General features: G+C 50.4%; 1 protein-coding gene across 5 annotated transcripts in view; it reads left to right on the forward strand.

Moving 5' to 3' along the window:
• The window catches only part of RBPMS2 (RNA binding protein, mRNA processing factor 2), a 37,170-nt gene extending 20,042 nt beyond the window's left edge, over positions 1–17,128 (forward strand). The window contains exons 2-8 of one of the 5 annotated variants that reach the window (XM_005659494.4): positions 5,827–5,904; positions 6,471–6,509; positions 7,693–7,755; positions 8,092–8,242; positions 8,701–8,852; positions 15,701–15,770; positions 16,018–17,128. In XM_005659494.4, the coding sequence (XP_005659551.1) occupies positions 5,827–5,904; positions 6,471–6,509; positions 7,693–7,755; positions 8,092–8,242; positions 8,701–8,852; positions 15,701–15,763 (546 nt within the window). In that variant the 3' untranslated portion in view covers positions 15,764–15,770; positions 16,018–17,128. Of the gene's footprint in view, positions 1–5,826; positions 5,905–6,470; positions 6,510–7,692; positions 7,756–8,091; positions 8,243–8,700; positions 8,853–15,700 lie in introns of all 5 variants that reach the window. The other 4 variants (XM_005659495.4, XM_005659493.4, XM_021093786.2 and 1 more) reach the window with 4 other exon arrangements.
• Positions 17,129–22,051: the final 4,923 nt, after the last annotated feature.

Here is a 22,051-nt window from a genome sequence, read left to right on the forward strand (position 1 = left end):
CATCTTCATGTTTGTCCTTTTGCTGTTTCTTGTGTTTATCATCACTTTTACAATAGGGTTTTGAAAATAGGTTTTTCTGCCTTTTTAGATCTGTATACTGGCTTGCTTTCCAATTGTGATTTCCTCCATCCTATTTCTTCTTACTTTTTTAAAAATTTTTTTAATTTAGAGAAGCCCTTTCAGTATTTCTTATAGAAAGGGTGTAGTATTGCTGTACTCTTTTTTTTTTTGTCTTTTGTCTTTTGTCCTTTTTAGGGCCACACGCATGGCATATGGAGGTTCTCAGGCTATGGGTCTAATCGGAGCTGTAGCTGCCAGCCTACACCAGAGCCACAGCAATGTGGGATCCAAGCCGCATCTGCGACCTATACCACAGCTCTCAGCAATGCTGGATCCTTAACCCACTGAGCGAGGCCAGGGATTGAACCCTCAACCTTATGGTTCCTAGTCGGATTGTTTCTGCTGCACCACCGTGGGAACATGCTGTATTCTTTTAGCTCTTGTTTGTTGGAAAGATTATTTATTTCTCCTTCTATTTTAAATAATATCCTTGCTGGGTAGTTCTAGGCTGCAAATTTTTCTTTTTTAGAACTTTGAATATATCTTGCCACTCTCTTCTGGCCTGTAGTGTTTCTATAGAGAAATCAGCTCATAGCCTTATGGGGATTCCCCTATAATTAACACTTAGTTTTTCCCTTGCTGCCTTCAGACCTAATGTCTCTTTCTGATCTTTTGTTGTTAGCATATAGAAATGCAGTCAATTTCTGTGTATTAATTTTGTATCCTGCATCTTTACCAAATTCATTGATGGGCTCTAACAGTTTTTTGGTATCATCTTTAGGATTTTCTAGGTATAGTATCATGTCATCTGCGAACGGTGATGTTTTCACTTCTTCCTTTCCAATTTGGATTCCTTTTATCTCTTTTTCTTCTCTGATTGCCATGGCTAGGACCTCCAAAACTATGTTGAATAGTTGTGGTGAGAGTTGGTTACCTCAGAGGGAATTCTTTCAGCTTTTCACCATAGAGAAAGATGTTAGTTGTGGGTTTGTCATATATAGCCTTTATTATGTTGAGGTAGGTTCCCTCTGTGCCTGGAGGGTTTTTTATCAGAAATGCATGTTGGATTTTGTCAAAAGGTTTTTCTGCATCTGTTGAGAGGATCATATGGTTCTTCTTATTCAGGTGTTAATGTGGTGTATCACACTGATTGATTTGCAGATATTGAAAAATCCTTGCATCCCTGGGATAAATCTCACATAATCATGGTATACAATCCTTTCAGTGTATTGTTGGATTTCTTTTGCTAGTATTTTGTTGAGGGTTTTTGCATCTATGTTCATCAGTGATATTGGTCTGTAATTTTCTTTTCTTTTTTTTTTTTTTTTTTTTGTGGTATCTTTGTCTGGTTTTGGTATCAGGGTGATGGTGGCCTCATAGAATGAGTTTGAAAGTGTTCCTTCCTCTGCAATTTTTTGGAATAGTTTCAGGAGGATAGGTGTTAGCTCTTCTCTAAATGTTTGGTAGAATTTGCCTGTAAAGCCATCTGGTCCTGGACTTTTGTTTGTTAGAAGTTTTTTTTGTTTGTTTTGTTTTTTGGTTTTTAGGGCCACACTTGAGGCACATGGAGGTTCCCAGACTAGCGGTCTAATCAAAGCTGCAACTGCTGGCCTCTACCACAGCCACCACAGCAACGTGGGACATGAGCCAGGTCTGCAACCTACGCCACAGCCCATGGCAACGCTGGATCCCACTCACTGAGCAAGGCCAGGGATTGAATGTGCACCTTCATGGTTAGTAGTTGGATTCGTTGCCACTGCACCACAATGGGAATTTCTGTTGGAAGTTTTTGTTTTTTCGGTCTTGTCATTTTAGAGTTGCACTCACTGCATATGGAGGTTCCCAGGCTAGGGGTCTAATTGGAGCTGTTGCTGCCTGCCTACGCCAGAGCCACAGCAACTTGGGATCCGAGCCACATCTTCAACCTACACCACAGCTCACTGCAACACCAGATCCTTAACCCACTGAACAAGGCCAGGTATTGAACCCGCAACCTCATGGTTCCTAGTTGGTTTCCTTAACCACTGCACCATGATGGGAACTCTAAGTTTTACTGATATTTTCTATAGTTTTCTTCTTTTCTGTGTCATTTATTTCTGCTCTTATTTTTGTGATTTCTTTCCTTCTAACTTTAGGTCTTGTTTGTTTTTCTCTCTCTAGTTGCTTTGGGTGTAAAGTTAGCTTGTTTATTTGAGCTTTTTCTTGTTTCCTGAGGTAGGCTTATATTGCTGTAAACTTCCCTCTTAGAACTGCTTTTGCTGTATCCCATAGGTTTTGGATTGTTGTGTCTTTGTTGGCATTTGTGTCTAGGTATTTTTTAATTTCCTTTTTGATTTCTTCAGTGATCCTTTGGTTGTTTAGTAACATGTTGTTTAGTCTCCCAAGTGTTTGTGTTTTTTGTAATTTTTTTTCCTTGTTATTGATTTCCACTTGTAATAGTATTGTGGTCAGAAAAGATGCTTGATATGATTTCAGTTTTCTTAAATTTACCAAGGCTTGATTTGTGACCCAGAATGTGATCAATCCTAGAGAATGTTACTTGTGCACTTGAAAAGAATGTTTTCTGCTGCTTTTAGATGGAATGTTCTATAAATATCTGTTAAGTCCATCTGGTCTAATGTGTCATTTTAGGCCTGTGTTTCCTTGTTGATTTTCTCCCTGGATGATCTGTCCATTGCTGTAAGTGGGGTGTTAAAAGTCCCCTGGCATTATTGTGTTATTGTCAGTTTCTCTTTTTAAGGTTGTTAGCAGTTGCCTTCTATATTGAAGTGATCCTATGTTGGGTGCATATATATTTACAATTGTTATATCTTTTTCTTGGATTGATCCTTTGATCATCATGTAATGTCCTTCTTTGTCTCTTATAATCTTTATTTTAAGATCTATTTTGTCTGATATGAGTATTGCTACTCCAGCCTTCTTTTGAGTTCCATTTGCATGGAATATTTTCTTCCATCCTCTCACTTTCAATTTGTATGTGCCCCTAGAACTGAAGTGGGTCTCTTGAAGACAGCATATATATGGGTTTTATTTTTATGTCCATTCAGCCAGTCTCTGTCTTTTGGTTGGGCATTTAGTCCATTTACATTTAAGGTAATTATTGGTATGTATGTTCTTATTGCCATTTTATTAACTGTCTTGTTGTATTTGGATTGCTTTTTCTTATTTGTGTGTGTATCTATTGTAGATTTTTGGTTTGCAGTTACCCTGAAGTTTTGAGGTAGGAGAGTGTGTGTGTGTGTGTGTGTGTGTGTGTGTGTGTGTGTGAGTGAATGATTGTTTTAAGTTGTTAGTCTCTTAATTGCAGGTGCATCTCCAGTGTCCTGCATTTGTACCCTCTTCTCCTCAGGATTTCTGATTTGGGTAGCATATTTGTGTGTAGATGATTTCCTGCCTTGACTTATATGTATGCCTTTACTGGTGAGCCTTGTCATTTGTAATTTTCTTGTTTCTAGTTGTGACCTTTTCTTTTCCACCTAGAGATGGTCCTTTAGTAATTGCTGTAAAGACATTTTAGTGGTGCTGGATTCTGTTAGCTTTGCTTGTCTGTAGGTAGAGCTTTTGATTTCTCCTTCAAATTTGAATGAGAGCCTTGCTGGGTAGAGTAATTTTGGTTGGAGGTTTTTTCCTTTCATCACTTCGAGTATATCATGCCACTGCCTTCTGGCCACAGAGTTTCTGCTGAAAAATCTGCTGATAACCTTATTGGGGTTTCTTTTTATGTTATTTGTTTCGTTTCCCTAGCTGCTTTCAGTATTTTCTCTTTGCCTTTAATTTTGGTCAGTTTGACTAATATGTGTCTCAGGATGTTCCTCCTTGTGTTTATTTTATATGGTACTCGTTGTGCTTCCTGGATTTGAGTGAGTGATTCCTTTCCCATGTTAGGGAAGCTTTCAGCTATTATCTCTTCAAATATTTTCCCTCACCTTTCTCTCTTTTCCTTCTGGCACCCCTATAATGTGGATATTGGATGTTTAACATGATCCCAGAGTCCTCGTAGACTGTCTTCATTTCTTTCCCATCTTTTATCTCTTTTCTGTTCCACATCAGTGGTTTCCACTAGTCTGTCTTCAACCTCACTTATTCGTTCTTCTGCTTCCTGTATTTTGCTGCTGGTTGCTTCTAGTGAATTTTTTATTTCAGTTGTCGTAGTTTGCATCTCTACTTGCTTAATCCTTAAATCTTCTATTTCTTTGCTCAGTGTTTCTTGTAATTTATCTGTTTTCACCTCCAGTTTATTTCCAAGATCTTGAATCATCTTTACTATCATCAGTCTACAAAGTCTTTGTCGTGGAGGTTGGTAATCTCTAGATCACTCGGCTGTTTTCCTGGGGGGTTTTCTTGCTTCCTTATCTGAGTCATAATTCTCTGCCTTTTCTTCTGTAGAGATTTTTGGTGTGGTCTCCTTTTTGCAGACAGTAGAGTTGTAGCCTCTCTTGCTTCTGATGTCTTCCCCCCTTGTGCCCTTGGTTTCTGATTGAAGCCATTGTCTCCAAAAAGTCTGTTGCCTGGGTTTGTTCTGCAGGCCATCATTAGATCATGGAAGAAGTTCTCTAGGGCCTCTGGGGGGAGGAGATGTGGCCCCACATTAGGACATCTAAATGCTTTCAGGAATGGCCTGACTCCATGATGGGCAGGCTGAGGCACATACACTTGTTCTTGGGTCGGCAGTGAGGAGTTGAGAAGACCTACATTTGGCTTAGTGGTATGAGATGCGACTCAAAACAGGAGTCAAGTGTGTGGGGGAGCTCTGCTCTTCTAGGTTTTTCCTTATGCAGGAAAGCACAAGGTCAACATGTATTTTTAGTGGATTTACTATAGAAAGCCTTCCCTCCCCTGGTAGAATTTTTGGCTGATCTGGCCTCACTAGTTGAGCATTGGGTACTGGCAACATTTAACCAGCAGGGGTGAGTTAGGAAAGTGTTCCCACCAGCCCTCTCCTGGACTTCACCCACATTTTGCGTAGTCAGCCTTGGCAGGAGTCACAGGGTGGACGGTTGCGTCTAGACCTGGCCGCACCACCAACTTGGAACTGTGTTGAAGGCAAGGCTCCTAACTTAGAGTATCCCCTGCCTCACTTACAGCTGGCAACATCCTACTAATTCTTCAAAACCTAGCATCATTGTTCCATCTCTGACTCCTTCCCCATGTGCCTTATTAAGTCAACATTTGGTAATAGTACCATGCTGAGAGCTGGGCAGAAAGGCCAGACATTCCAGGCCCCTGAGGAGCTTACGTCTAGCACAGGAAGCCAAAGGAGATGGATGTGAAAGCCCTGGGCCCTCTGATGAAATTGCTTCAGGGCCTAGAGTTAACATCTTTGCCTCTTCCCTAGACCAGATAGAGCTTGTCTACCAGGGGTCCACGGGCGTCTTCTGGAAAAGATGTACGTTTCCACTTGTGCATTTCTGGGAAGAAAAATACCCTAGCTCTTTCTTCAGGCCTCAGAGGAGTCCTTGGTCTCTGCTCCTGTTTAACAGGGCTCTCTTTTAGCTGTTCGGTAGCAGACAGAGGTGCAAAGGCAAGTACTTATTGTGACACCTGCAGGGTGAACCCCGAGAAAGAAAAGTGTCCAGAGGAGGGCTTTGAAAAGTTCAATGCTGTGAAACTCTGGGTGCTCACTTGCCTCAGCCTCCAAAGGAGGCTTAGGAAATCCTGAGTTCTTCCTTCAGCCCTGGAAGAATTCTGGTTCCTTCCTGAAGGAAGAGCTGTCATCCTTTGTTCTTCTGTCAGCTTGGCCCTGACCACTGTGGTCTCTGTCCCCAGGTCCGGACACTGTTTGTCAGTGGCCTCCCTGTGGACATCAAACCCAGAGAACTCTACCTGCTCTTCAGGCCATTCAAGGTGAGTCTGGACCCAGCCACCCATGGGCAGAACCTAGGATGAAGCAGAAGCCTCAGGAAAGAATCACAGACCTGGTTGGGGCAGCAGGAAACCACGAGAAGCGGATCGCAGACCTGGCTCTCTGTCCTGGTTCTGCTAATCCACATGTTGCTTTCTGTCAATTCCTTGGCCCTTTTGAGCCTCTGTTTTCTCATCTGTAAAGTAGAGACAGTAGACTCTCCATAGAATTTGCCATGTAAGGAATTTTTGAGATTCAGTGTAGTGTTTGCAGATAAGAAAACTTAAAAAGGTAAGGTTCTGCACCTTCGGATTACAGAATAGTGGAGCAAAGGGGAATTTCTGCATGAAACGATGACTGCTTACCACATGATGCCCACCCCATGTGCTAAGCCGTGTGATCGGGGAAGCAAGGGCCAAACGTGCTTAGCAGTGGTGGAGGTCAGCATGGGTCTCCTTGCGGGGAGAAGAGTGTGAGCTGGGGAAAGGTGGGGCTGCTCTCAGGGGCGGCCAGGGTAGCACGACAGAGGCTTCCAACCTTCCCTGTTAATGACCAACTCTCTCTGCAGGGGTATGAAGGGTCCCTGATCAAGCTCACATCGAGACAGGTAATTTCTCTGCAAGGATTTTCTTCCTCCCAGCCCAGACTGACTGCTGAGCTCGGAACTGAGCCTGTTCTCTGCCTCATTCCTGAGGCACCTGCCAGCTGAGACCTGCCCCCTGTCATCCAGAATCTTTCCTGGGCTGATGAAAGAGTGGCCTCTGCGAGTCCACCCTGCTTCCCAGTCAGCTGCTGGTCCTTCCTCTCTGGCTCTTGAGAAGCCACAGCAGGGCTTGGAGGCTGAGGACCACACAGTTGGTGACTGTACTCTGGCTCCTGATGCCAGGAGTCCTGGGCCCAGAGCCTTCAGGGACCATTTGGGGTCTGGACTGAACCCTGGCAAAATTAAGTTGGAGAAGTTTTTGTTTTTTGTCTTTTTTTTTTTTTTTTTTTTTTTTTGCTATTTCTTTGGGCCGCTCCCGCGGCATATGGAGGTTCCCAGGCTAGGGGTCCAATTGGAGCTGTAGCCACTGGCCTACACCAGAGCCACAGCAACGCGGGATCCGAGCCGCGTCTGCAACCTACACCACAGCTCACGGCAACGCCAGATCGTTAACCCACTGAGCAAGGGCAGGGACCGAACCCGCAACCTCATGGTTCCTAGTCGGATTCGCTAACCACTGCGCCACGACGGGAACTCCTGTTTTTGTGTTTTTAAGGATTTTATTTTGTTTCTCTCTTTTTTTTTTTCTTACCTCATCTGCGACCTATACTGCAGCTTATGGCAACACTGGAGCAAGGCCCAGGATTAAACCCTTGTCCTCATGGATACTAGTCGGGTTCATTACCGCTGAGCCATGTCGGGAACTCCTGGAGAAGTTTTGCCCCTGTTTTCCCTTGATTGAACCTGGAGCCTTCCCTGCCCTTGATACATTGGTGTCCCCTTTCTTGCTGGGGAAGACACTGGAACTTACTCTTAAATACCTGCATGCACGAACAACAACACAAGATTTTACTGAAAGGCCGATGTTTAGCGAAGTGGGATAAAGCTCCATCAGCATCACTTCTCATTGTGTGGTGCCTGAGTGGGAGGGTTTTGGTACCCAGGAACCTCCTTCTGCTGTTCCACTGGATATAGGGAGGCGATGGACTAGTCTTACATATTTTTTGTTCTGTGTTATTTTGTTTTGTTTGAGGGGAGATGAAATGTTGGGAGAGATGCAAGGGTATTCTCTTTTTTTTCCTACTAGCCTGTTGGTTTTGTGATCTTTGACAGCCGGGCAGGAGCAGAAGCAGCCAAGAATGCGTTGAATGTGAGTAGATGGAGAACGGGCCCTCCTCTGACCCCCAGACCTCTAGGCGTCAGGTACCCTTGTTCCATCTTCTGCAAACCTTCCCCCACTCCACACCCAAGGAAAGGGTCCCCACACAGATGTACCTTCCCCACCTGTCTCGGTGCACGATCTCCGGCTGCACTGTCTGTACCAAACGCCATTATTCACAAGGCCCAAGCAGCCTGTTTCCTGTCTAGCCCCTGTGCAGGCAAGTCTTTCAGGTTGAGTCATTTCTGGGGCCTTTCCATACCCACTGCAGTGGGCAGTCTGGGTCTTACAGAGTTAAACCTCTCCCTTCCTTTCCCTCTCATGTAGGGTATTCGCTTTGATCCTGAGAACCCGCAGACCCTGAGGCTAGAGTTTGCCAAAGCCAACACCAAGATGGCCAAGAATAAGCTAATGGCTACACCAAATCCTACCAACACTCACCCCGCCCTAGGAGCACACTTCATCGCTCGGGACCCCTGTGAGTGGCACTTGGAGTGGCCAGCTGCCACCCTTTACCTGGCTGAGCTGGGGGCCCAGTGAATGGCATTGCGACGTTGGGATTGTCAGCAAGGGAATCAGTCCCTCTTTCCAGGAGCTTCTTGCATCCACCGTCACCCATCCCTGTGGGTCCTGTGCTTCCTTGCTCCCCTGCAGCCTTTGCCGGACTTCAGACTGAGCTCCTGAGCTGTCAGTGAAGCCTTCTCTGATCCCTCTTGGTTGAGATTAGCAGAAGCCCATCTGAGGATTTGTTGAAGCCTGCAGGATGTTCACCAACTCTGGCCTAGTTACTGTGGCTTCTTTCCTGGTTCTGGAGTCCTTGAGGGGACCCTGGCCTCAGAACTCAACCATAGCACTGGGTCCCTTTCTCTGTTGGGAGTGGGGTGGCACAAGGGGGGACCAGTGTTCTGATGATGGCAGCTGTTGTCTCCATTGCAGATGACCTGATGGGGGCCGCTCTGATCCCTGCATCCCCCGAGGCTTGGGCCCCCTACCCTCTGTACACCACAGAGCTGACCCCAGTAATCTCACATGCTGCATTCACATACCCAGCTGCCACTGCTGCTGCCGCCGCCACCCTCCATACTCAGGTAAGCCTGCCTGGGGGAGAAGCAGGAAGGGGGAGAATGAAGGTTCTGAGTTGGCCAGGCCTCATTTCCATCCAGCCACGGACCACCTGGGGCCCCAGAGCTGCTGCAGAACTGCTGTCTGGTATGACTGTGCCATTAGGGTTTGGGATCTGACGGAGGGGAAGAAGAGGATAAGCCGTTCAGGTCTCGTCAAGAACAAGTGGCAGAATGCTCAGTGCTGAGGGACCCCTGTGGTTCCACCGTTCCGTGAACACCCGTGAGTGGGCTGTGCCAATTCTGCTTGTGGTGACAGACCTGAGGGTGGTCTCTGGAGCCAGCCCGCCTGCTCTGTCTCCTCGTGATGGACTTCAGAAAGCTTGAGAGATTTCCGTCTGGATTTTTTTTTTTTTTTTTTAACTCATCTGAAAAAGTAAGGAGAGTATTATGTGCCTCAGGTTTTCATGAAAATTAAATGTTAAGACGCAAGGTGCTTGAATTGTACCTGGAGCATCAGGGGTGCCCAATGAGTGTGTGCCCTTGTGCTGGTCGAGCCTGTGTGCTCCACTGTGAATGGTGCTGGCTCAGAAGAGATGGAGCCAGCACTGCTGGGCAGAGGCAGGGAGGACACCAGGGCCAGGAGGGCTCTGTGCTCGCCAAGTGCCGCTCCAGGTATCACACCAGGCGCCCCAGAGGCGGATAAGCAGGTGGTCAGATACTGCCCCTGCCTGTGTGGCAGTGACAGAGCAGTGCCAGGCAGCACAGGGGGGCTGGGGTGAGGAGCAAGCCTACCTCGGTCTCTCCTCTTAAAGTGAGTGGGAGCTGAGGCTCAGGAAGAACGACCTGGCTGTTGAAACGGAGAGGACAGAGTCTCTTGGGTGGTGCGTCAGAAGAGGATGAAGAGTTAAAGGGAATGAGAAGCCAGGAGGGAGAGCTCACAGAAACTAGAAGCTGATGCAGGAGGAGTTGGGGGATCTGCCCGTGCGAAGGCCAAATGCGTGTCTGTCCTGGACCTCTGTAAGGCTGAGTGACCTGGGTTCCCCAGCTCTGAGGCAGAAGGTTCAGATTCTTGGGCCGCCACCCTCGTAAGCCATTCTCCCAGTGGGGGATGCCCCTGGCTGCATCAGCTTGGGCTGTACCAGTGAGGACAGGCCCACGTTTTGAGCTTGGCTCTCTCCCAGCGGTGCACCATGGGCAGCTGGAGAATAGATTGGGGCTGGGAAGGTGGTGAGGCTCTTCCTCCCCAGGGCAGTGTTGGGGGGCTTAGCGAGGGCATAGCGCCAGGTCAGTCCCCTTCCCTCTTACCCTGTGGACTGCGGAAGGTGGACGGTGCTCCGGGCCCCATGAGGCCTCGCCGGGCTCCTCACCTCTGATCCCGACTCCGCCACCCGTTCACTCCCTGATCTTCTGTGGGTGGCTTCTCCTCTGGGCCTCTGGGCATGTCCTCCTCTGTAAAACGAGAGGCAGGACCTGATCAGGTGGAGAGGTTCTACCCTGTGTGCTCTGAGATGCCCGGCCATGACAATGGCGAGGCAGAAGTTGGGAGCCAGGGACGGCCGGGGTGTCGGGTTATCAGGAGAGGTGTCTCTGTCCTTTCTTGGGGTGGCCCCCAGTTGGCTGGGAACATTGTGCTGCTTGCTGCCCATCTCTGAGCTTGTTTTCCTTTCCAGCTTCCTCCTCCCTTCCCCATGCCCCATGGCTGTCCAGCTCCAGTCCAGCTGTCTCCATTAAGTCCTGACCCTCTCTTTCAAGCGCTTCTGTGATGCTGGGCAAGTTACTTTACCTCTCTGTATCTTGATTTCTTCATGGAATGCTGAGAGTCGTAGCTACTTTATAGGGTGGTTGGTAGCATATTAGCAGAGAGAGTGCTGCAGGAGTGCCAGTTGTCATGGTTATTACTTAATAGAAATTATCGTCTAGTTCCTCCCAGGGCCTCTCTGAGGCTAGAGGCCTCATGGTGCTAGAGTTTCTGTCTTCTGGCCTTCCTAGGGTGGGGATGAGGCCACCTCAAAGGATAGTGGCTTTTTTCAGGAGGCACACTAATAGCAAGCGATTGGATCAGGCGGTAACTAGTTCTGTCCCTGCTGCTTAAGTTCTCTGGACAGCTATTTCCTTGACACTAAAACACACTGTTAGGACCCAATGCAGTAATAGGCATGAAAGCATTTCCCCTTTCTTTTCTTTCTTTTTTTCTTTGTCTTTTTAGGCCATATGGCGGTTCCTGGGCTAGGGGTCGAATTGGAGCTACAGCTGCCGGCCTATACCACAGCCACAGCAACACCAGATCCAAGTCACATCTGTAACCTACACCATAGCTTGTGGCAATGCCATATCCTTTAACCCACTGAGCAAGGCCAGGGATGGAACTTGTCTCTTCATGGATACTAGTCAGAGTCTTAACCCACTGAGCCACAACAGGAACTCCTTGAAAGCATTGCATATAAGTAGTGCTGCCCCAGAGATGGAGGCTGAAAATGCTTAGATGAAAAAAGTAGACACTGATCTTAAGGGGGTTATTCTGAACCCAAAGGACCAGTAGCTCTTGTGTTTTTTTGCCCCTGGTGGCAGGGGAGGGGAGGGCAACTGGGAGAGAAAACAGGAGCTAATAGAAGGGGCTAGAAAACCGGCCCTTCCTCTCTGTACCCCAACATGCACACCCTGACCTCATGTCTTTTGGCAGTAGGTCTCCGTAGGCTGAGATGTCCTCATGTGGCTGCAGGGATGAGACCTGCAGGAAGGAAGGGGCTTGATTCAGTCCTGCTCTTCTTGGCACGAGGCTATCTTGCCAGACCTTTTGATAGCATTGTCTTCTTTCAGAGGGTGTAGGTGGCAGGGGCATACTGGGATCTGGCCTATGAGGATGGTGGCCTAAAAGCTGGGATCCTGGGGAGTTCTCATCATGGCTCAACTATAGTGAACCTGACGAGTATCCACGAGGACACGGGTTCCATCTTTGGCCTCTCTCAGTGGGTTAAGGATCCAGTGTTGCCGTGAGCTGTGGTGTAAGTTACAGAGTTTGGATCTAGTGTGGCTGTGGCAGTGGCTGTGGCTGTGGTGCAGGCCGGCAGCTGTAACTCCTATTTGACCTCAGTCCTGGGAACTTCCGTATGCCGTGAATACAGCTCTAAAAAGACCAAAAAAAAAAAAAAAAAAAAAAAAAAAGTCAGGGATCCTGCATGTCCTCTTGCACCCCAGGGTCCTTCCAGTGTGGGCTTTTTTCATATCAACCTGAGGGTCTTGGGAGTCTTTCACTGTGGCCCTTTGCCCCCCTTACACTGGCTCGGCCACTTACTGATGACCTTAAAGTTAGATGAATGGCCCTGCCTCTGTTTTCTTATCTGTGTAATGGAAGTGACAACAGCATCTACTTCATCAGATTTTTCTGAGGATTACAGAAACTTAGTGTATGAGAACTACTTAGAAAAGCTTCTGGCACACGCCAAGTTCTTCATAAGCATGAGCTTTTAGAGGTCTGCGCTTGCAGGAAGGAAAAGACAGCTTTTTCTCTTTTCCCTTTGCTTATCATCCTGCTTGCCAGAATATCACTACTTCTAGTCCTTAGACTTGGGAGGGAGTTGGACACCGGTGTTTAAGTAAATCCATAAGTATGAACCTTTTATAGAAATGACCCATTTGGGAGTTCCTGTTGTGGTTCAGCTAGCATCCATGAGGACACAGGTTCGATCCCTGGCCTCGCTCAGTGGGTTAAGGATCTGGCATTGCCATGACCTGTGGTGTGGGTTGCAGATGTGGCTCAGATCCTGTGTTGCTGTGGGTGTGGTGTAAGCCGGCAGCTGTAGCTCTGGTTGGACCCCTAGCCTGGGAATTTCCATATGCCACAGGTGTGGCCCTAAAAAGAAAAAAAATGACACTTTGAATCTTTTCAAAACTTCAGTATTAGGGTGTGCTTCTGTGTCAGTAAATGCAGCTCTACATTCTGGATGCCTGGCCAGCTGCTGTTATATCTGTGTCTAGCTTCCTGCAGATGGCAAATTAAGTTGTTTACACAATTTTTTGCTCTGATAGGTAGTGCTGCCATGGACACCTTTGTTCACACCCCTCTGGGCACCTGTCCTACTTGTTTTCCTTATCATAAATTCCTAGAACTATTACAAGGTCAAAGTGTAGACTTGCTGGTCTGGGTTAAGTAAGACTGGCTATTGTTTTGATTGACTTGGTGATGAGGGAGGAGGCTCCTGTGTTTATTGGTTGTTCAAGTTTCTTCTCGTGGATTCATCCCTTTTCTTACCTTGTGGTGTATCTTTTCAGTCAGTCCCAGGCTCCGAGAGAGGACCGAGTTTGTGCCCCGACCCCTTTGTTGTGATACTGCCCCTCTCAGAGCTGTAGTCTAGACGCCCACAGGCCTGTCCCTGTGAGGTGGCCTCTTAAGGCCCCCAAACCCCCTCTGAACAACTGGAGGCCCAGAGGGGACCAGCCACTCACTCCCTGCTGTGCTGGCCATGACCCCCGAGCTGGGGGTCTCCCTTCTGAGCTGGGGCAGGAAGGGACCATGCATTTTACAAGACCTGGACTGCCAGCCTATCCCAAGCCTCTGAAGAGAGTGGAAATGCAGCCCTTTGAGTGTATTCTGTCCGCCTTGGTGGCACAACCCTCCTGAACTCAGAAATGAAGGCTTTCCTCTACTTTCTCCCCAAGATGGAGGTGGCAGCACATCTCAGGCTGTTGGGAGAGCTGCTGCTCTGGACCCCGAGCTACAGCACCATGGAGAGAACGGACTGGATGGAGCAGGCTTGCTGCAGGCCCCTAAGCAGCCAGTGGTGGAAGAGGATGGGTCGGAGTCCTCTAGGGTCCCTCCCTAGTTCAGTGCTCTCCTCTCGTCCACCCCTACAGGGCACCCAGCCTGCCAGGCGCTTCCTCCAGGGGGGCTGGGTGAAGGGTGGTGATCAGGCCCCCCTCCAACTTCCCTGAGCTGGACTAGCCACGGGCTCGTCTGGCAGCAGTAGAGCTGGTTTCCTTGTCGTCCCTCTCTTGGGGAATGAACTCTGGTGTCCAGCTGGACTTCTCGCCGAGACGGTAGCCCACTGCCTCCTCCCACTCAGCTCTCAGCCGGGAAGGGAGGGACCTGCTCCCAGATGTTTAGCAGACAGGAGAGAAAATAAGGTGGCCTCTGAGGCTGAACAGCTCCAAGGTGAGCAGAGGCTCTTGACCCTTTCTGTGTGGTGTGTGGCTTAGTCAAGGTGTCCTGGCAGCACAGGCCAGCTGTGTGCTGATGACAGTAGTGCCACATTTCTGAAGCTCAGTGTTGGTCAGGTGGCCCAAAACCTGGTCCAATGTGCCAGTGTCCTGGCTTCTCGGAGTAACCCACTGCCAACTTGCTGCTGAGCATGTGGTGGTCAGAGTCCTGTGCTATACAGAATAGCACCTAGAGGAGTTCCCTTGTGGCGCAGTGGGTTAAGGCTCCAGCATTGGTCACTGCAACAGCTCAGGTTACTGCCGTGGTGCAGGTTCCATCCCTGGCCCAGGAACTTCCACATGCTGTGGGTGTGGCCAAAAAGAAACAAACAAAAAGAAGCAGCACCTAGAGTTTGGAGGAGTACAGGAGCAAGTTCAGGAAGCTTCCATGAGCCTCCAGATATCTTGGTTTTGCTCAGTGATATCTTCTTTGCTTACAGAGGCAGGGATTCCTGGCAGCCAAGTGGGTAATTAGGTCCAGTTGCTCCAACTTCAAGGGAGTTTTATTTTTTGGCCACACCTATGGCATGCAGAAGTTCCAGGGCTAGGAATTGAACCCGTACCACAGGAGCAACCTCTGCCACAGCAGTAACAACACCAGATCCTTAACCCGATGAGCCACCAGGGAGCTCCTCAGTGGGGTTTTCTGTAGGCCCAGCTGCTACAGGGTTTCCACACCTGCTCCTGTGCCATCTCTTCCTTTCCTAAGAGAACCTGGGCTCCCACCTCTGAGCTCTTCTCCCACCCCCTCCCTGGGGCCCTGTGATGCCCTGCCCCCACCCCTCCCAGGCAGCCACTCAGCTAGGGCAGACATGCCGTCTGTAACTGGGGCAGGCAGCCTCCCTGCAGTCTTGGCCTGGCACCCAGCACAGCTCACCATCCAGACGACTGGCTCATGGGGAAGGGGGTGTGTGTCCTTTCCTGGCCCAGCTCTGGGAATCCTGCTTTGGGGCTACTGCTGGAGGGTGGTGGGGGAGCCATCTAGCAAGTACCAGGGTCGAGGTAGCTGCCAGACCTCCACAGGAGGGCTCAGTTGGTAGGTGACAAATCCCTAGGCCTAGGAGGCTTGTAATGGGAACAGGAATGGTGAAGTCGGAGTGGGGCAGTGGGGGTGGCTGTCGGCTGGGTCACATCTATGACTTCCTTGAATCACACAGGACAGGACCAACATCTGGAAGTCCTACCCCTTAGAGACCACGGCGACTTTGGTTTCTAATGTGGTTTGACATTCCCTCTTACCTGATCCTTGTGGACACCCTGTGACTTAATCTTCTCTGTCCTGTGGCTAGTGAGGACACTGAGACCCAAGAAGTGGAGCAAAAATGTGTTAGCATCATTCTCCTTAGGAATCTGCACTCCCCCAGTTAAGGGGGATGGGCAGGCTGTTGGGCCAGTGCCCCTGGCTGCCAGGACTCCACCCGGTACAGGCGGGCTCAGTGGAGTTGTAAACACTCTCGTAACCGGCTCTCATTTGAACCCCCCATCCTGCAGAGGAGGCAGGTCAGGTGGCACTCTCCCATTTTCAGGATGAAGAAACTGATGCCCAGAGGTGAGTAACTGGCCTGATCTCCTTCGTCAGTGACAGAACCAGCACAGGGGCACTGAAAGCCACGTTTCCCGGGCTCCCCTGTCAAGTGAAGGACTGCTCAGCTAGCTCCTGACGTTGGCTTCTCTTGCAGGTGCGCTGGTACCCTTCCTCTGATACCACCCAGCAAGGATGGAAATATCGCCAGTTCTGTTAGTTCTTCCGTAAGTGCTGGCCCGGAGGGCTGGGACTGAGAGTGGCCTAGAGCTTGGCTTCCGCAGGGTCGTGGTTCCTCTGCCCGAGTCCAGGACCTGCTGGTGCTACTCCCCCGCCCGAGCTTGTGCCTGGGGCACTCTGGCTGGTTTGCCCCGTCTCCTCCCATCCTGCAGCCTCCTCACCAGGGGGAGGACCTGGGTTCGACTCCAGCCCAGCCCCACCCCTCAGCTCATGGCCTCTCTCCCCTCCCTCCAGGCCTTGTCACCACAGCTGGGGAGGAAGCCACCCTTAAACTCCCACTGCCCCCAGGCGGCCGTGCAGAGATGCTGCTTCCCGCCAAAGACTGTGAATTTTAAGCCTGACTCAGTGGACTCTTTCCTGTTCCCTTTCTCTCCTCTTCCTCAGCCCATCCTGCCCCAGAGCCCCTCTCCAAGGCCTCGCAGCAGGATTCCGGGGCCTTCTCGCTGGGACACCCTGGCCCAGCTCGGAGGCCTCGTTGGGACTGAGCAAGGCCCGACCTCCAGGCCAAATTTGCTTCCATAGCTCCACCTCAGAGCAACGAGGCATTTAATTTTGCATGTTTTCTGGCATGAATTAAGACACTTCAACTTGTGTATATGTGAGTGTACAGTTTGTTCTCACATTGTGTCACCATAGCAACAGATCCTGACCACTATGGCTCATCATCCCCCGCCCCCTCCCCACACCCCTTCCAGGCACCCACCCTGCTTCAGTGAGGACCAAGCCCTGCAGCCCAGCCTGCCCACCCCCCACCTCCCACCCCACCCCACCCCACCCCACCCTTCCAGGCTGAACAGGAAGGACCACCCAGCCGAGAGAGAGCATTTTTTTTGTGGTCATTTCAAATCGGGGTCCTCTGCTTCCTCCTCCTCAGATGGGCCCATTTTGCTTACTTCCACGCTGCACCCCCGCCCCCTGCCATGACTCCTCATTCTTTCCAAACTTCAAAACCAACCAAAAAGTTAAAGTATTTTTGTACCCTGTGTAACAAAATATTTATGCATCATAAAGGATTTTTTCGTGTGTGTGTGCGATTAATTATTGAAGAGACCTTGTCTGCCCTGTCAGTTAAGTTTAACGTTTAGTTGGAGGCATGAAGAAGAAAAGGGTTTCCGTTCTCTAGCAGTGAGCCTTAGCGTCAGCTGTTAGTTTAGGGAAAATGAAGGAAAAATTGTGCAATTTTTTTGTTTTGTGAGCACATCGGTGCTGTGCCTTGGACCGCAGCTGGGGCTGTCTTGCTGTTTTCAGACTTGGGAGACGAGGTGGCTGTTGTAATTGCCGATCCTGTGAGAATGTGAAACTGGATAATATATGAAATGCAAAATAAAAAAATTATGCAAAGTAACCGCTCTCCGACCTTTGCTTCCACGGGTTGTGAACGGCCATTGGGAGGGCAAGGCTAGAGGACAGGTGCCGGGAGTTCAGGGGGAAGGAAACCCAGGGGACCCGGGCCTTAGAGCCCATGTGGCCTCTCCTTCCTGCCAGCTTCTGTGTGACTTGAGTCTGGAGGGGATGTGACCTGCCAAGGGTCATGCAGCAGGGGTAGTACCTTCCCCGCCCCACCTAGGTTTCGTTCTTGGTTTTCTGTGCTCAGGCTGGGGGCGCAGAGTCCCTGCACCCAGAGTAAGCACCCAAACGGGACCTTGCTTTTCTCCTGATGGTGTCGTCTAGCTGCCCTAAGCCTTTGTGGCCTGTGGCCTTTCCAGGCCCTCAAGAAGAGAAGGACTGTGGCTTGGGAGGTTGGGCTTCTTCATGTGGTGTCCTTGGTGTGTTTCATGTGAGGGAAGCAGAGGACCCAAGAGTTCGGCCCAGAAGGGGTTAAGCCCACTTACCCAGTTGGCTCCCAGCTGCAGTTCTGGTTCCTGAGATGGGGTTTTGCTGGGAGCCAGAGCAAACGAAGGTCGGGGAGCCGGTGTGGTCCTAAGACCTTGGGCTGTGCTGGGCCCAAGTCAGGATGTCAGCAGCTGACCCTCAGTCTTCCCTTTTGTGACCGGAAGGCTCAGTCTACTCATCTGTGAAATAGTGGTTTGCAGCTCTTTTCCGGCTCCTTCTGGAGGGTTGGAGCACTAATCTGATGGCTTTGCTATTTAACATCATCCCCCCTCCCCGTGCCCTTCACAGCCTCAAAGCGGAGCCTGGTAAGGGCAGGAGAGCCTCAGCCTCCCTCCTGCTGGGTTTCCTTCCAGCTTTGCTCTGAGCAGAGCGAAGTGGCTGTGGCTGGCCCTGGTCACTTCCTCACCTGCACCTTGGGTGACCCTGGTGTCCCTCTCCACTCCTTGCCTCACCCCCTCTCCTGATCCCAGGCCTGCACTAAGCAACATATGTCCAAGGTGTTCTGCTGACAAATATGTCTGCTGTTAAAGGCTCACAGGTGACATTTGCAGCCCCAACTGTTACTTGAATGTGAAGAGAGGACACACACCCCAGGTGCTGTGAGGGAGGAGGAGCCTGGCCAGGCCCTGGCCTGTAGGTAACTGGGGGGCGGGGGATGGGTAGGTGGGTGGTGGTCTGGACCCCAGAGGGAGGCCCTGGGAGGTGGTGGGGTGGTGGGGGAGGGGTTGGTGACTGTTCATGCAAACAAGAGAAGGGGGTTCAAGGCTTCTCCTGCCTCATCCCCACCCCGCTCACTGCAGTATTTGGACCAGGTGGGCAAGTGCCTAGCAAGCCCTGCTCCCCGCCCTGCTACTGCTACTGGGGAAGCCACTCTGAGGCCCTCGGCCCCCACCCAGGGCCAAGCCCATGGCTGACCTACTTCAGCTGTGGTAGGAATCACTGGGTCTTCCCAAGGTGGTGAATTATTTAGTGGGGGCACCTGGGTCTTTCTGAGAGGGGCTGAGAAACCTGCTCCATAATTTAAAGGCTCCTGCTCCTCTGGCTTCCCTGGGGGGGGGGGGCCTCCTTCACGCTTTACCGAGCAGGGCCTGTGTCTGGAAGGAGGAGCTGGAAAGGGGAGGGAGGCCCTGAAGCCATCTCAGAGGGGGCTCTGCAACTGGACAGGGCCTTTTTCAGGGTGGGGCCTTTGCAGAAGGGCCTCAGTGGACAGTCAGGTTTGGCCTGCGTGGAGGGGTGGCAAGCTTCAAGTGGTTAAAGGGCTTCCTGGCAAGGACACGGTAAGCTCAAGTCAGGAGCAGCCACTGACTCCCCATCCAGGGCTCTTTCTAAAAGGCACCTTATTCCTTTCCAGAGGTGTTCAGTCCTGCCCTGATGACAGGAGAAACGCTCCTTTCTGAAAGCCTTTTAGGCCTTGGAGTGACCAGGGTTCTTTTGCTCAGGGGTCCCTTTCCAGCAGCAATGAACTCTCCCCCTGGCAGAGGAGGCTGTCTTCACAAGAGCACCCGCCTCCCACCCCGCTTCACACACAGATGAGGCTGGTGGTAAGTGGACGCTTGGCGAGGCCCCCGGGAGCCCGGGCCACAGCCAGCTGGGCAGGGGTGGTTCCCGTTACGCAGACCAGGCCATTTCTTGGGCGCTGCTGCCTGGCCAGCATTTTTAGGGACGTGACTTAAACTTTGGAGCCTTGACAGGTGAGCGGTTTCCCAGCCCCTGACCCTGAGCTTCTGTGGGACTCAGTACAGGTTCTGAGGTCTCAGGAGGGGCCTGGCACCCTCACCCTTCCACCCTGCCCTGCCTGTCACATTCTGCATTGCCCCATTTGCCCAGGTCTGGAACAAAGACTTTCTGATCTCCAGAAGCTCTGTCAGAATGGAGATTTCCCTGAGAAACAGGGCAGAGCCCCTCAGAGTAGGATTAGGGGAAGTTCCAAAAGGAGAGAGGTTAAAAATGGGGTAAATAGGAGTTCCCATTGTGGCTACGTGGAAACGAACCCCAGTTAGTGTCCATGAAGATGTGGGTTCAATCCCTGGCCTTGCTCAGTGGGTCAAGGATCTGGTGGTGTTGTGGCTGTGGCATAGGCCGGCAGCTGTAGCTCCGATTGGACCCCTAGCCTGGGAACCTCTATATGCCTGCGGCCCTAAAAATAAAGAGTGGGGTAAATAATCTCTCCACTCTGCTGCAGCCCACCCTGCCTCTGTCCATCCATTGAGGCCTCCACTGCACCGGGTTGGGGGATGGGTGGGCCTTCTGCAGGATAGCAGGCTCTCCTGCCCAATACGCTCCCTGGAGAACAGAATGGGGGCTGTAGGAGCTGAGGGGACACCCTCATGAGGGGAGAGAGGCTGGGCACCTCTGGTCATATTGCAGGGCCCACAAGAAAGGGGCCTGAACTCCTCTTTCCCCTGGACCTCCTTGCTCATCACTCCGCCCACCCACACCTCTGGTCAGAGTGGATAACACTCAGGGGCTGGCTCGCCCTCTGGCTTCTGGACTGGGTGAGTGGGAGCCCCTGCAGGGGTGTGAAGGGTGGTCAGTGAGTGAGGTCATGCACTCCTCGTGACCTTAGAACAAACCATCAGAATTAGAATATCAGCTTCTCTAGTCCTCCAGAGGCCACCAGGAGCCCTAGCTCTCATGGGACCCTGAAGCCTGGAGTCCCCCAGAATCATTTTACTCTGGACGGCAATACCAGAAAACCAGGGTCTTGAGCCTTCTGCTTGCTGTAGGACCTTCTTAACTTCGGCTTCCACAGCTATAAAAAATAGATAATAGCAGAGTTCCTGTTGTGGCTCAGTGGTTAACGACCCTGATTAGTATCCATGAGGCCTTGCTCAATGGGTTAAGTATCTGGTGTTGCTGTGAGCTGTGGTATAGGTCACAGACATGGCTTAGATCCCGCCTAGCTATGGCTGTGGTATAGGCCTGCAGCTGCAGCTCCAATTCAACCCCTAGCCTGGGAACTTCCATATGCCTTGGGTGTGGCCCTAAAAAGACAAAACAAAATAAAACAAGCCCTTAATCTCATAGGGCTTTTGCAGACCACCAGATATGGCATATGTGGACATGTTTTGTAAACTATAAAGCAGTATAGGAATGTATTACTATTACTACTGTTAGTAGTTTGACCAAAAAGCTAGAATTAGATCTAAATGTGCCAACAGCAAGCCCCTGGGGGATTGTAGATGTGGCCCTGCCCCCTCCCGCCTCCACCCCTCCTCCCAGCAGAGTAGGAGTTAAACACCTTTTGAGGACTAGTGTATCATTAGACAGATGACCAAGGAGGGTATAAATCAGAATCAACTCAATTTCACTTCTTGTTAAGAGTAAGAGAAATAGAAAAGTCATTTTAAGCTAACTCTAGCAGACATTTATTGAGTACCTCCTCTGCATAAGGCATTTTCCTGCCTTTTCATTAACCCTCACAATAAGCCTTGTGAGAAAAGGGCACAGATTCACAAAGAGCGAGCTATACATTCTGAGGGGGAAAGACAGGATTTCACGGAACAGCAGAGCCATTCCTTATTTCTCAGAATTTTCTGCTAAATTGTGTTGCATTTTCTCTACCACAGGCAGAAATGGAGATTTGCTGTCTTGGTCCCTGCAGGGCTAAGGACTCTGCCAGGTTCCAAGGCCAGAGAGACTGCACAGGGCTGGGCGGACGCTAGATCAGTCGTGGAAGGTTTCCCTGATCCCATAATCAGGGAGCAGCACCCACGAGCCCAGAAAGAGGTCAGGCCAGAAGTGTGACAGGTAGGAAACCCGAGCTCTAGTCCTGGCTCTGGAGTTGCAGGAAGAGACCTCCAAGCCTGCAGCCATCCCACATCTGCTGCCTCTCTGCCCATGGGTGTGCGTGGTTCTGGAACAGCTGTGTTGGGTGGGGGAAGGTGATGGACTGGGTGAGGAAACAGTGGAGCACACCTTGGCCACTGTCTTCATGATCTTAGAGCAAAGCACTTCATTTCTCTGTGCTTCAGCTTCCTTGTCCAGAAAATGGGAACCAGGACTGGACTAGCAGCAGGTAGAAGGGTCAGCAGCTACCCAGACCTCTTTAGTAACCTGGCTGAGAAATAGACTAACAAGCGAAAAACAAGGCCTACCACCATTTGAGTATGGAGGGGAAAAAAGTCACCTGGACCAGGGTGAGCAGAGCTCAGAAATCTCTCTCTCTCCTTTTTTTTTTTTTTTTTTTTTTTTTGTCTTTTTAGGGTCACACCCATGGCCTATGGAGGTTCCCAGGCTAGGGGTCTAATCAGAGCTACAGCTGCTGGGCTTCGCCACAGCCACAGCCACTCCAGGTCCCAAGCCACATCTGTGACCTACACCACAGCTCATGGCAATGCCAGATCCTTAACCCACTGAGCGAGGCCAGGGATCGAACCTGCCGCCTTATGGTTCCTAGTTGGATTTGCTTCCATTGCGCCACAATGGGAGCTCC

This window comes from Sus scrofa, chromosome 1 (genome assembly GCF_054392235.1).
Source record: "Sus scrofa isolate SSC_HxYL_T2T_F1_AM1 chromosome 1, Sscrofa_HxYL_maternal_Yorkshire_Landrace_v2.0, whole genome shotgun sequence".
NCBI lineage: Eukaryota > Metazoa > Chordata > Mammalia > Artiodactyla > Suidae > Sus > Sus scrofa.